A 16,258-nucleotide genomic window follows, 5' to 3' on the forward strand; every position below is an offset into this window, starting at 1 on the left:
AATTTGGCAGTAACCTGTAACAATATTATGCCATTACAATCACAAACATAAAATAACAACTACTGCATAAATACTGTCCATGTACAAAGTTAACACTTGATAAAAAGAAATGGCAAACAAAATGTTTTTAGCAAATGGCGTTTCAGAGGAAAATAATACTAAGATTTGAGTGCATAATACTGAATTGAAAAATAAACAATAATATTTCAAATGCACGAATTATACTAACTGTAGGTCAGTGTTAAAAATGCGTAAATATACTGAAGTGTAGGCAATTTTTACCAATCAATACTCAAAATGGAAATACTCGAGTATGCTAAAAATAGCGTACAAATGACCAAGTTATCCTTTATTAACAATATCAAGTTAAATTACTTCTCGCAATTGACTTATAACTTTTGTAAAAGTACTGTTCGGCAACGAGGATCCGTCACGAGTCATTCGTATGGAAATGTCTCGGAATCATTTGAATACATACCCTCTCGTTTCCTTTCGGAAGGCCGACTTAAGAATATCCAAATTTTACTAACTACACTAAACTAATCTAATCGCCCATATTTACAATGTAATATTGCATATAATTGGCAAAATAATATCACAATTTAACTGAAAAATGTTCAAGTACATAATTAATTGATACTGCAGATTTGTTTGAGAAATAAGTACAAGCAATAATGTGAATAAGACTAGAATGATCTTCGCCATAATAGCAATTTATACATATGGTGATAAAATATTAATTGCAGTGACTATATTTGAGTATAATCACAGAATAATTTCAAGAATTATTATTGGTAACAAATAAAATGTACTTCTAATATCGTATCAAGGATAAAAAGAAATATTTACCTGTATTCTCAACCTGACAAGACCAAACATTACATACAAAGTTACTAATCCTACGAACTTAATATATACAGAACCCATATTTACATAACAATTCATTCAATCACCTGTCTTTAAGCTAAAATAAATAATACAATGTTAATAACTAGTGGTAACCAGTATTCTCACTCGAATAATAAGAGACTCCGCAATGTTGCACCCGTAGTAAAAGCAAAGAAAAAATGCATTTATGTACAGACTCCGGTCTGTCAAATTTTCCCAATCAACATTCAACCGTATGCTCACAGATAACGTAGAAATTCGATCAAAGAAATTTGACAGATAGTAGTAGCTTGATGTGCTGTTGCCTATACAAATACATGAATACTAAATAAAAGCATTTAGTTCTATTTCTCCCAATTTAATTTGTGGGAACTAATACTCACAATTTATTTAAACTATACGTGCCTACACGCATTTACGAGGTGACCCCACCAAGAGTTACGAAATCGCCTTCTTGCGTTTCATTCTTATCCACGGGTCCTTGGAATTGGACGAAAATTCAATACTTTTGAACACTTGGAAATACAAATAAAATTCTATAATACAAATTTTAAGTATGCCATTGTGTTGTAATAATCCATTGTCCGCTAGTTTAACACTAGAAATGTTTTATTAAAGCCTAGATAAGGCCTTATGGTCTACAACGACGGCATTATTCGTGAAGTCTACGCTAAATGTAGGTAGAATAGAACTGACTAGATTGTGACACTCCTGCATTTTATGAGGCACCAATTCGTAAATGATGTCGCCCTCTCTGAAATAAACGAGAAATACATTTGAATTCCACCTACACTATTCGGAAGGAGAATTTAGACTATTTGACGGGAACTGTATGTATATGAAGAACTGTATTTTCAAAATAAGGGTTTTTAACTCAACTTTTTTTTCTTGACATAAGACAGTTTGTAAAAGAGTTTTCATACAATGTATGAAAAATATATTGTCGTTGTCATACAAGTATGGTATCTCCAAGTTATGGTTTTCTGGCAAGGATAGCGAGAATCGAATCTCCAAAATAAAATATTTTCTTACCCTTTATTTCTAACAAGGGCGTTTGCTGCGACGAGTCCATTGAGGCAGTTGGCGGTGGCTTCCAAACTGAGGCAGTATGGGTGCACTCGCTCACTCTCAACCCGCTGTTGCACCAGCTTCAGGGCTTGCTTGTGGGCACAACTTGATTGCTGAAAGGAAAAAAAAATGAAAATATTTTTGTATTTCCAGAATTACGGCATACAAGTATGTATTAGGATTGGCTATAAAAAGATATGCTGCTTCTAAATATTGGAAGTAAATGACATTGTTAAAAGTTAGTTAGACGTATATTTTCATTATCTAAGCCTTTAATTACAAAAAGATTCAGTTTAACCTAAAGGCTTTGTAACTGCCAATTTAATTTGAAAAATTATTTCACTATCGGGAAGTTATATTTTATCCGGATACGGGAGTAAGTTTTTTCTCCCAGAACGCAAGAAACAGCTCGTCTTTAAATAAAAGCCTTTAAGTAGGTAATTATCGAAAATTCGTAATATCTCTTACCTCAGTCATAACTTGTGCGCACTTCAACAGCGAAGTAAGCGCTGGCCATACGGACCACTTGAGCAGGTACTGCAGCTTCGTGTCCTCACCCAGCGCGTACAACTCACCGTTATACGATATAACGCTGTTTTGTATGCAGTACTCCAACGCTTTGGCGAATGTCTGCAAAGGAATCATTTATTTAATTTTAGTCCTCGAAGGTCACAAAATTGACTCTCAAAAAATATGTTTTCATCAATACAAAAATCTGATGACAAAATAAAAAAAAATGAATTAAAAATACATTTGCATTGTATGTGAAGCATAGGTACTTACGTTGGGTTCTTCCTTCTCCAAGTGGAAGAACTCGTGACTGAGTAACTTTCGTACGCGGTGGTAATCGGCTTCCAAACGATCTGAAATTATGAACAGTTAAATAAACTAGACTTTTGAACAATACGCAAATATACAAATAAATAAAATAGGAGTGTCAGTTTTTATACAATAATGTAAGTTTTATTTTGTGTGCAGTAAATAAATGGCTGGACCTAGCCCGAACGAAATATCATTGATCCATATAAAGCTTTAGTTGTCTTTTGATCTATGAGCTGATCATTATATTATCTGTCATTTAGTTGAATATCTAGTAAAGTTTCTATGACAGAAGTGCTAGTTTTATACTTGGAAACTTACCTCTAGCAGTAGCAGATCTATGCACAATGAGGCAGATGATGGCAGGCGGCACCAGGTAGTGCAGTATGGGGTTCACGTACAACTGCAGCTGTACTACCGGCACTGCTCACCATCGTCTGTTGTAAGGCACTTACCTCTAGCAGTAGCAGATCTATGCACAATGAGGCAGATGATGGCAGGCGGCACCAGGTAGTGCAGTATGGGGTTCACGTATAACTGCAGCTGTACTACCGGCACTGCTCACCATCGTCTGTTGTAAGGCACTTACCTCTAGCAGTAGCAGATCTATGCACAATGAGGCAGATGATGGCAGGCGGCAGCAGGTAGTGCAGTATGGGGTTCACGTATAACTGCAGCTGTACTACCGGCACTGCTCACCATCGTCTGTTGTAAGGCACTTACCTCTAGCAGTAGCAGATCTATGCACAATGAGGCAGATGATGGCAGGCGGCACCAGGTAGTGCAGTATGGGGTTCACGTATAACTGCAGCTGTATGACCGGCACTGCTGCCACCATCGTCTGCGCTTGCAGTATGTGACCTAAAACATAGTCATATTAAGATTTATAAAAGCAAAAGTTTGTGAGTGAGTATATGTGTCTGTGTTTGATACTTTAATGAAACTTGACAGTTAATTCTTTCAATACAATACATATACGGGTAAATGTCAGGTAGTGGGAGAACTAGTAATTAGTGATGTTACAACAAAACCTAACTATGATTTTTTGCAAAAAATACATTCTACCACGATTTTTAACAGTTTGAAAAACAAGATGATACAATCGTCATCATCATCAGATGCGGTAATAATTTGTAAAGAATTTGGTCAAAGCCTAAGAGTTCAATGTATCATAGATAAAGCTTTACGTGGGATATGAATAACATTGATAACGCAAATTTATATTAGAGATTTAGTTTTCAGGATTACTGTCTACTTTCTTATCGAGTTATCAATACCGTTTATGACTCGATAAATTCGTTTATCTTGTAGGCTCGACGTAACAACTAAATAATTTTACTAACTGGATAAACCCTATTTTTTGGTGAATATTTTGTTTTTACTTTCTAATCAACTTATTTAAATTTATTTATTTTTGTTACAAAACTGTTAATTAATTTAATCATCATCATCCTCCGAGCCTTTTTCCCAACTATGTTGGGGTCGGTTTCCAGGCAGTGTTAATTTTTTTCGTCATCGTGTAAAAATAATAAATAAACAGTTGGCCCAGTTTAACATGTTCAGAAACAATTATTATTGTATCTCACAGTAAATATTTATAAAACGACAGTTTACATTCAATTAAATTACCATATGACTTTGTGTAGGTAATATTAACATTATATTTATTAACGTTTCCTACAAAATAAAGTCGATAAGTCACCAACCAAGAATGAATTGATTATGATTCGATGTGTGACGAACACACGATCTCATTAGCATACCTGGTCAAGATCATTCATATTTGAAATTCATAAAGCAGTATTTTAAATTAATTGCGTACAACTTTGTTAGTAAATATCTGTCTAAAATACCGCTTTTTGAAGATTATGAATATTTTATAGTGTTTCTATATTTTATATGTCGCGACTTACGTCTAAACTCGACAACTTGAGTCTTATACTGTATTTATCAAACCAAACGACACTTTACTATTCACGAAACGACGAAGGACATTAAACCATTTTATGTATTGATTGCATATTGTTATAAGATCATTTGGCTTATCTGTACATAAAAAGTCAAGCAAAATGGGCATGCATCAACAAAAACTCAAATTGAAAAGTTGAACGTGAAACGGCGTTTCTATTTAGATTAAAGTGACAAGAAATATGACACAAATATTTCGTCATACAAACAAATAAACATCGTATGAGAATTAGATATGATAACTAATTGTCGTACGATAAAGTATGACAGCAAAATAATGACGAATGTGTTTTAGGAATTCGCAACATAATGTTTGCTATTGGTTTTAAAGGTAATTTAGGAAAATGAGCTATTGTTTTAACCAACGACTTATCAAGGTCTAATTAGTAATAACACTTGTTCTTTAGTCACACTTACAGGACTCGATTGCAGTACTTTTTTTTATAGTCACGGATATCAATTTCACCTACCTTTCATTTTCTTCTTAACATCACTGGACAAATCCACCAGAATTCCAGAAATCAGTCTCAACCGCCTCTCCTTATCCAACCTCATCATCTTCCGATGTACCACCAGGATCCTCTCCACGCTACTCCTCACATCATTCTCGAAGACTGTGGCGCCCAAATTCCTTAACTCCTGGACCATCCAGCCGACTTCTTGAAGCACTTCTTCGAACTCCAAAGGCACGTTCTTCATAAGACTCTGCATTAATACTAGTGACAGAAGATTAGAGATTGTGGCAACTGTATTCTTCTGCTGTAAGGTGATGACGTAGTCAGCAATGCTTTGGACTTGTTTAAACTGGTCAGGGGTGAGTTGCTGCATGTCTAGAGGTTTGAGTGTTTCTTGGGAGTGGGAGGTGTCGTTTTTGAGGAATTCCCTGATGGAGAGTGGGGCGCCGAGGTTGATGTATATGTTGCCGAAGTGGTCGTTTAATGTGTGAAGCGCCTTCAGGAAGCCCTTGAAAGAAGAATTTAAAGTTAGAATCTCTGTGACTACTTATTGGATTGGGAATGGTGGCATATTATGTGCATGGGACTTTATAAAAATGCGGGCAAAAAAATAATACATTGATGATTCTTTCGGAAAATCAGCGGACAATAGGTATGTTAGACGATATAAGGTTGTTTATTTTGTTAAAGGTTACGAAAAGAAGTTTTAATATTTTATTTTGGTCTACCCTAGAATATTTTCTAAGTCTTGATTTTTCTTGATGTCCTTTTAGCATAAAACACGTTTTATAGAAGTTTCAATTTGTAAGTGGCTAAGTGTTAGATGAGTGCTTGTAAAGGCTATAACTCAAGTGGGAGTGTAAACATAATTCATAGTAACATGCACATGATAATAGTGTGCGATACTCGCGGTGAGATAATGTTGAGATGAGGCGATAACACATAATATTTGAATAATTTGTTAGAATAGCTCGATCATGTGTTCATAAGTACTTGTGAATGACGATAAAAGACTCAAAAATAAAGAATATCAGCACTTAGTAAATATGGTAATATACCTATAATATACAAATAGGCTTTTAAATACAAAGGTCCTCTTTGCAAAACGTCTAAGAAATACTAAGTGGGTTGTTTGTGTGTGGTATATGGTTTATTTTATTCTCTAAGTATAGACGACATCAGGTCAACCTAACCGAATCTATCAAACTAATACTAACCTTCCACTATTGTGATAAAGCTGAAAGTCTTCTGAAGAAATTTGACAGATTGAGGTAGGTTGATGTGCTATTGTATGTACATTATCTTACAGCCGCAGTACATAGATAAGTATAAATGTAGTATTCAACAGTTGAAAAAGGTATTTCTATTGGTGACTCAGTTCTATAGACATTGTGGACAGGTATCAATTAAATACTTTGTTATTTGTCTACCTTCGTCTACCTCATTAGCATTAACAAAACTTAAAATTCAAAACTAATACTAAGTTCGGTTTTCTGACTAACAATATACCTACCAACTTTGACCTTACAATGACAAATATTGACGGTACCTAAACTAACAATGACAATAGACGAAAAAATAGTATCACAATCAGTTATCAACTAAAATATTTTGAGAGAACTCAAGATTTGACGAATAATTTTATCTCCGTATGAGAGGTATTTTTTTAAGAATAATCGAATGTCCGATATAAATTAATGACATGGTCAAGTGCATAGATTAAGATAATTAGTTGTAATCATTTAATCTGATTATTTTACATAATTATGTTACTAGGCTTATTTTATAGGCATACTGATTAGGCGTAACAATTCAGAGTTCATAGTCCAAAAGGTACTTTTTAATTGCAATTAATTGCCGTAACGAATAAATTCAATAGCAAAGAATCTAGACTCAAGTTATGCTTGAAGTCCCCTAATATGAAAGATTTATATTAAAAGTACTGGTTCGGTTCTAGGTTTAAAGCATCATTTTGTAGGACTTAACTTCCTCATTAAACCTAGCAATAAAGCCGGTACTTTTTAAACCTAGGTTTTATAATAAGGTGGAACTATAATATAATGTTACAATTAGGGCAAAAAGACTAAACCAATTTGAACAAAATTAGTCATTATTTATGTAAGATGATCTAAAACACTGATATAATATCTATGCAAAATTTTGCTAATACGTATACCTACATCTGTGAATGTCTGGCCGACTTTTCCTGTCCTAGTTCGTAATTAGTTGGAATTCGTTGAAGTAGGTCCACCGGCACTCAACCGGAACAATTCATTATGTAAGTTATATGTACTAGCAAGTTCACACACTATGTTTAGTGGAGCGAAAAATGTATCATTTGATCGAACGGGATAGCGACTATAATTTATTGACCAAAAAATTGGTACGTATTAACAAGGATACTAAATTGAAAAATATATTTGTTTCAGCCTGTGCAGAATTTTTTTGACAGCTTTCGAAAACATACATGGGTTTTACAAATTCAATTACGATTCGAAAGTTGACAAGTGAAACCAAGTGACAGGGTTTTGTCGCTCGTAAACCAAGGAATGGCTCCTTTTCAGGGTTCCGTACCCAAAGGGAAAAACGGGACCCTATTGTTTTCACTCCTCTGTCCGTCGGTCCCGTCTGTCACCAGGCTGTATCTCATGAACCGTGTTAGCTGAAATTTTCACAGATGAAGTATAATTGTTGCCGCTATAACAACAAATACTAGAACTAAAAAACTTCGCCGGTTTTTTGATATGGACAGGAAAGGACACAGATTCGCCAATTTCGCTATACTTTCCGGTCCACGCGGTAATTTAAAACGTGTTACACATATGACATTATCTAATCAGTTATACGTATTAATAAAACATGCGTTGAACGGCCTTGTATCCACGAAGTAGGTGATTATGTGAAATGAGAAGACATTGACCTCTTTTATTTACAAGTCGCGAACAAACTTCTCTTACACAACACGCCCTTCTAGACAAACTGGTTTTGTGTGCCAAAAGCAGTAGATTAGTTATGCTATCAAAGCTTAAGAATATTAAGTTTGCACTGTTTGTATTTCGTAACTTGAAACGGATATTTTTACCATATTATTGTGTGTATGTATCGGAAAATAAACATAGTGTTCAGGAACTTAATTGAAAGTGGTAAGTTTATTCGATTTAGAAAATTAAACTTTTAAAATATTTATTCTTTCTGCAACAACGGCAGATAAATGTTTTATATTTTTGTCTTTTTATAGTAGTTACTTAAATCATTCCTGTCAATTTGGTAAGGACTTTGTCTTCAATCCGGTATGAAGATAGATTAATACTTAGAGATTTTTTAATTAATTTTATCTTCCTCAGGTTGCGCGGGATAGAGTAAAAAAATAAACTTCATCCACCTTATTATAAAACGTGGTTTTAAGAAGTACCCGCTTTAGTGATGGGTTTAGTCCACTAACTTTGTTCGGGACGGTGGTTTAAACTTGGTACAAAAGCCAGTACTTTTTTAAAACCACGTTTCATAATAAGGTGGCATTATTTCAGCTTTATATAAAACTCACCCCAGTAGACTCCTTCGGCTTGGGTACTCCGAGATGCTCGTACGCGAAGAGTGAGTGTTCCATCAGTCGATCGTAGCTGATGTTGACGGGAACCACCGTGATGTCCGTCACCTCGTGCGCGAAGTACGGTACCAGGGTCATTGATAACATACCTAAGGGAGATTTATTTATTTATTTAGGTAAAAGAACAAGTAAATAATCAAACTTATCGTTAAAAACCTTAAATTATGTATATTAAGGTAGCAGTTATGCAACCCATAATATCATCATCAACTAAACTAAGCTTGCTGATTTTGATCATAGAATAACAATTCTAAAATGTATGTTTTTCCGAATTTTGATGGACACAAGATCAAATCATATTAGCCCCAACTTAAATGAAGATTCTTTACAGTTACAGCCTTTTTATCGTCCCACTGCTGGGCACAGGCCTCCTCTCACACGGAGAAGGATTGAGCATTAATCACCACGCTTGCTCAATGCGGGTTGGTGATTTCAGACTATATAGTCCAGGTTTCCTCAAGATGTTTTCCTTCACCTTTTTATCAGCCATTGGTGTCTAAGATATACTTAGAAAGTACATACAAACTTAGAAAAGTTGCATTGGTACTTGCCTGACCTGGATTCGACCCCGCGCCCTCATACTCGAGAGGTTGGTTCTTTGCCCACTAGGCCACCACGACTAGCTAGTAGTAATATTTGGTTCATCATAAGAAGTATATAGGTAACAATTATTTGACGAGATTCAACAAACGTCATAAGTTTGTCTATAGCTCTACATAATTGCATTTGCATTTACACGGCAAACACTTCATTATGTTTCATAAATAAATAGCATTTATGTTACTTTAACTATTATTCTAGGACAAATACATTGTGTCAAACTATTAAACTCTGTAACTAGTTATGTACCTAAAGTTTTGAAGTGTTGAAACTGTTGAATGATTCTACAGAACTTTAATGACATACAAATCCTATGAATGAACCTATGAATCTCATGGCCTTTTGAAATGGATTATTATGCATGCTAAAGATATGAACTATGGAATAAGAAACTACGGTTTCCGCTCTCGTATTTGTGTAATATTTTCATCATAATAATTCATTAAATGGTTGAGGGGGTCAGATAGGGCAGTCGCTCCTTGTAAAGCACTGGTACCCAGCTACATCCAGTTAGACTGGAAGCCGACCCCAAAATAGTAAGGAAAAAAGGCTCGGAGGATGATGATGAATAATTCATTAAATAAAATAAACCAAAATCTTATGATTGAAATCAAAACTTGTCTTTTTTTATGAAACTTAACATCACAAAGATACAATAAAACTGTCAGTGCTACTAGTTTAAGAATCTGGAATTAATTTCTCATTGTTAGTTTTATCTTATTTCCAACATACACAGACTAGACTGTGATTGATTACAGAGATAATATCTTTCTGAAGTGAATTATTTCTAGCATTATATTCTCAATAATAATAAATAATACACATTTATGCCAGAATGTACACTACAAATTTTGTTAAGTGTATCAACATGAAGAAAATAATATTTTGGTAAAACTACTATGGAACTTGTGTCTTATTCTTTACACATTAAAGATTAAAATAGACCAACTCACCATATTTAGGGGGCATACTCTTATTGCTCCTACTCCTCGTGCCTTCAAGGAAGAACTCGATGGGTGCAGCATGCTTGCCCACTACAGTTCGTACATATTGCTTGAGCGTAGCAGCGTATAACGGATCGCCGGCCAATGTGCGGCGGATGTAGAACGCGCATGTTTCTCTCATACGGCGCCCTATTACCGCCATGGAATAGAAATCTAAAAAAATACGTGTTTTTTTTAAATACGTAAATATTTATTCCATGACAATAACTGACGACAATTTGTTTAAAAAATTTTAGTGCAGTTGAAACTGCTCTTTGGCTATATTGTCAAGCTTGAGTTCATGTGGTATGTTATGTATTATCGAAAATTATAAATCTCTCTGCCGATTCTTAGAAGCAATGCCTATAACAGGCATCAGTCCCAGGCTGACAGAAAAACTATTTTTTCTTGGTATGCTATGCAATATAGCCTTTACCCTGAACAAGAACTCTGTGATATCTTTCAGAAGATTACTTAGAGCACTGGTGAAAAAATATATTTCTCCCCGAGATATCACTGACTCTTTTTTTGAGGTCGAAATTTAAGAATTTTCTCACATTAATTACTAAAGTAATAAGGATAAGTAGAAATCACATACCCATGCCAGCTGCCACTGCAGGAAAGTCAATATCGAAATGATAACACAAGTAGGTCATGAGACAGAAGTCTGCATAGCTCCTGTGTGTTGGCAGGAACAGAACTGGATTATTGCCCATCACTGACTTTAGCTATAAAAGAAAAAAACAATATTAAGCTTGGATGACATTTCAGAAAATTGCAAGAAATCTCTACTAGCTTCAGATTTTAATTTATTATTTAAATATGTTTGGGTGTCAATAATATCATTTATTATCTTATTGGATTCTTTCTACATGTCTTCATTTAATGTGTATACAAAAGCAATTCAGTAAAAAGTAAGTAAAGTATTCTATCAGGAATGCCTTCATTCCTTTATTTGACAGAATATTTATGTAGTTAACAAAGTCATTATTATTTAAAGCTTTAAGAGTATAAATAATACTATAATACTGAATAAAAACTTACATTAAAAGCTGCAGCTTCGTTCACAAACATCTTAATCTTCATCATGAATGATATCTTGAGGAATATGACTCCCATCCACCGGATGACGTGCATCTTCTTATCCAGGCCCATCTCTTCCAAGTAGTTGTGTACTTCCTGGTGCAGCTTTTCTTTGCTCTGACCACTTCTGGAACATTCCTGAGGGAACATGGATTGTGAGGATTAAATATGCATTATTTATGGCAAGGTTTAGAAATGGTGGATCAAATCTCAATTTAGACCTCATCAGAAGAATTGCTATTCATTTCTGGACAAGTATTTATGTATGTAATTCTGGATTTACCGCTAATCGTAGACACACAAATATCTTTTTTAGAATATTTCCATCTTTTAGACGGTAAATATTTTTTTAGAAATAGAAATCACTTGATTGGAAATAATGTATGTTACAAATATGGTGACTGGAAAATAAATAAAATATATTGGACATTGGATTTTCTTTCCAGATAGAAAAAATATGTTAACATAAAATGTACACAAATTATAACGAATAATACTTACTGCTTCAATAAAAGCGTCTAAATATACAGAATTTGCAGCGATATCTTTTAGCTCTTGCGGCGTGAAGTATTTATCCAATTTCAGAGTACGTTGCGGATGCCAGTTCCTCGTCATGAAACTGAAGATGCCTGACTGCGTCCTCCTCGGCTCGAGGATGTCAACAAATTCTACTTGCTCAGTCATTTTCACTATTTTTCAACAAAATTATCACAAACCTAACACATTACTGCACGTCGGTTCGAGGTTATGCGGCTACATAACCATTTTATGAGGGTTTCACGTAGGATTTGTCTAGTTGTTTGTTTTCAATATATTCCTTATTTCGTAAATAACTGATTAGAGTTTTAAATAATTATTTTCTGAAAAATCAGACAACCACTCTCCCCCTCGGTGACAAAATTACTGACAGTTCATGACAGTTTTGTTTTTTGACGTCCCGTCCCGACATTTTTTTTTTTTTTTAATTTTTAATGGCATGGCGTTCTAGCCTTTGTGCCAAATCTTCATTTTGATATATATATATATATTTTCCTTTGTTTATTTGTTATCATATCTACTGTTTTTCTCATATTTTTCCAATTGTATTTTTAATATATTTATATAGCGGCATAAAGCAGTCTTTTCTTTGCAGCAATACGTTAAGGCGGCGGGATTCAATATTTGTTGACATTTCATCGTTTATGTTTATGTCACAAAGCTCGCTTGCAAGTATTAGCCTTTGGAGGTTATATTCTTCACAAGTAAATATAATTTGTTCTGGTGTTCCTGGAAACTTTCGACAAGCAGTGCATGTCGCATCTTCAATTATGTTGAATCTACTCAAATGAGCGGGTGCGGTGTTATGCCCAAACCTGAGTCTGTTCAGTGTTGTAATGAAGTCTCTACTCGCAATCTTTAGCTGATAATACCAGGGTTTTCTAGGTAAGTCCGTTTGTATGCTTCCATACCATTTTCCTTTCTGTTCTTGGTCTTTTTTCCAAAATCTTCTCCATACTTCATTTATATCCCTATTGATGTCAGTATAACAATCAGTAAAAGGAGTCTTAACCACAATACTTACATCTATTGAATTAGTTCCATTATATGCAGCTTTATCAGCAATTTCATTTCCACTAATGCCTCTATGCGAAGGAATCCACATAAAAAACACTTCTTTTCCTATACTACTTAGACTATTTATAAGAGTTTTAATTTTAAAAAGCAAGTAATTTGATTTAAAGTTAATATTTAAACCTTTTAAACTATTAATTAAGCTTAGAGAGTCAGTAAGGATTAAGAAATATTTACATTTTTCTAAAGACTTAATGTGCTTTAACGCTTCTAAAACTGCATATGCCTCAGCAGTAAATATACTAGAACTATTATCTAACACAAAACTTTGTACAAAATTAATCTGAGGGTCATAAACAGCACTACGAACATGAGACTCTCCTTTGCTCCCATCAGTATATATTTTATAATATTCTCTATTGTGATCTAAAAAATTAAGAAGGTCTTGATTGGTGCAAACTGAAGCATCAATAGATCTCGGTAGTTGGAATAAAATATGAAATTGTGTTGAATAGCATGGCCATAAAGAATCAGAAAATACTTTACTAAAGTTGTTTTTTATTCTCAGGAGTATTTGGGAAAGATCTGGATATTGATGGCAAAGAAGATCCTCACCGGTTATCTCAGGAGCACTAGATTGAACAGGGTAAGGCAAAATTTTCTTCATTACTAGTTGATTGTCAGAGGATAATAATTTTAAACAAAAGCGTTGAGCTAAAAGTAATCTGCGAAGTGATAATGGCATTATTGCTGTTTCTACTTCCATAGCTCTAATAGGTGTAGAACACATAGCACCTGATATGATCCTAAGACCCTTATTTTGTATTACATCTAATCTATCTACAAACTTACTGTTAATATTAATATAAGCAAGGCAACTATAGTCAAAGTGACTTCGCACAATAGATTTGTACAAAATTGTAAGGGTTTTAGGGTCTGCACCCCATGAAACACCGGCTAAACATCGCAGTATGTTGAGACCCTTTAGGGAATTTTGGGCAATGTATCTTAAATGATACTCGAAAGAAAGTTTCTTATCTACAATTATGCCTAAAAACTTATATCTATCTGTTTGAGGAATAATTTCATTGTTAAATGTTATATTAGTTCTAGGTGAATCCTGGCCAAAAACTATAACTCTACTTTTAGAAGTATTAATTTTGAGGTCCAAATTATTATAATATATATGTAATTTCGATAGAGCATCATTTAAGGTACATGCGGCTTGTTCTAAATGTCTATTTTTACAGTAAAAAATAAGATCATCTGCAAATTGCAGTATATTTACATCAGGATTATTTACATATTTACAAATTTCACTACAGTAAAGATTAAAAAGTAAAGGGGATAATACTGCCCCTTGCATTGTGCCTTTTGACGCAGTTCTAGGTCCATGAATAATATTATTATGTCTAACATATAAAGTTCTATTATTTAAAAAATTAAAGATCCATTTACATATAAGACCAGGTATACCAAGTTTTGATAGAATTTTAACTAAAATTCCTGGTTGTACACTATCAAAGGCTCCTTGAACATCTAAAAACACACATATTACACTTGACTTACTATTTTTCGCATGTTTCAGATCGGAGACAAGTGAAACAAAGCTGTCTGCACAACTTCGCCCTCGTCTGAAGCCATATTGAACATTTGGCAGTATGCCATTGTTTTCAACAAACCAGTCAAGCCGAGTTTTTATCATGTTCTCAAATATTTTACCTAGACAAGAAGATAATGAAATAGGTCGATAGGAATTAGCATTATCAGGAGGCTTATCTGTCTTTAAAATAGGTATTACACATTGAGTTTTCCAAGACTCAGGAATAATCTGTTCAATCCATAAGTTATTAAGAATGTCTAAGAAAAGCTTTTGGACTGACTGATGAAGTTTTTTAATTAAAATATAAGGAAAACCATCTAATCCAGGAGTTGTATCTTTACGTGAATTTAAAGATGCAGAAAATTCCTGAAATGAAAACTGTTCTAAGAGAAATTTCGTATTTTCATTATCGTTATGAATATTGAAATATTTTTCTAAGTTAGGGACCTCTAAGCCCTTATCTGACAATTTATCTAAAAAGGAATTAATGAATGTATCAGAATATGACTTATTATTAATCTTTCTACTGTGTTTAAACATTTTAATTTGATTCCAAATTTTGCTAATGGGAGTTGTCCTATTGAAACTATTACATAAATTATTCCATCCATTTTTCCTTTCCTCAGCAATTGTCTTTTTCTTTACTGCATCTAACCTCTTGTAATTAATGAAATTTTCAATAGCAGGATTCTTCCTATAATATTTTAGTGCCTCATAGGAATTAATAACACTTTGTTTACACTTGTCATTCCACCATGGTACAGGAAGTTTACTTTTATAATTAGATGTTCGAACAAACTTAGGAATGCATGTATCTTTTAACAAGTTAAGTTTATCACAGAAAAGATTATATACTTGTAAAGGGTCTTTATCAACCATATTTACATTACTAAAAAAGTCTTTTGAAAGCTCACAATACTGCTTCCAATCTGTCTTATTATATAGATATTTTTCTGTGGGAGGATTTACTTTGTATTTATCTACACTCAGTAATATAGAAGTAATTGTTGGAAAATGGTAACTACCCATATTATTATCATAAACCGACCATTCACAAAGTGGAGCAATACAAGGACTGACAAAAGTAACATCTATAGCAGATGGATTACGATTTGGATATTGAATAGTTGTATAATTACCATCATTAAGTATACATAAATTAGAGTCATCAATAATGTCATAAAGTTGCTGTCCACGACCTTTTGTAGATACACAACCAAAGGCAATATGATGTGCATTAAAATCACCACTAATAAAAACAGGAGAAGGTAATGAATTAATTATATTTCGTAATCTGTTAATTCTAATGTGCCCACTTGTAGGAGGGAATAAACACACAAAATGGAAAGTGTACCATGTTCTGTAGTTAACAATATAGCTATGCTTTGTAAATCTTCATAAAATTGAGTATCTAATTGTGTATACTTTAAAAAAGGACGGATTAGTATTGCTACACCCCCATGGTTATTAATTGCATTACGGAAATGTAAATTGTATCCAGGAATATTAAATAATCTATTGTTTTTAAACCATGTTTCATTTAGAAGACAGATATCAATATTTTCATTTGCTAAAAAATCTATTAATAAGGGCTTTTTATTATATGCGCTTTGTATATTGAACTGTGCTATTC

General features: G+C 33.7%; 1 protein-coding gene across 1 annotated transcript; it reads right to left on the minus strand.

The window, feature by feature from the left end:
• Positions 1-1,495: 1,495 nt before the first annotated feature.
• On the minus strand, positions 1,496-12,320 carry LOC110380443 (dihydroxyacetone phosphate acyltransferase). Its single transcript, XM_064039808.1, has 11 exons — positions 11,973-12,320; positions 11,433-11,609; positions 10,987-11,116; positions 10,359-10,562; positions 8,743-8,894; positions 5,214-5,706; positions 3,499-3,636; positions 2,740-2,819; positions 2,425-2,586; positions 1,921-2,069; positions 1,496-1,642 (listed from the first exon to the last, which is right to left on the minus strand). Exons 1-11 carry the CDS (start codon positions 12,153-12,155, stop codon positions 1,501-1,503), a joined length of 2,010 nt encoding a protein of 669 aa, XP_063895878.1. The 5' UTR covers positions 12,156-12,320; the 3' UTR covers positions 1,496-1,500.
• Between the last annotated feature and the right edge of the window lie 3,938 nt (positions 12,321-16,258).

This window comes from Helicoverpa armigera, chromosome 20 (genome assembly GCF_030705265.1).
Source record: "Helicoverpa armigera isolate CAAS_96S chromosome 20, ASM3070526v1, whole genome shotgun sequence".
NCBI lineage: Eukaryota > Metazoa > Arthropoda > Insecta > Lepidoptera > Noctuidae > Helicoverpa > Helicoverpa armigera.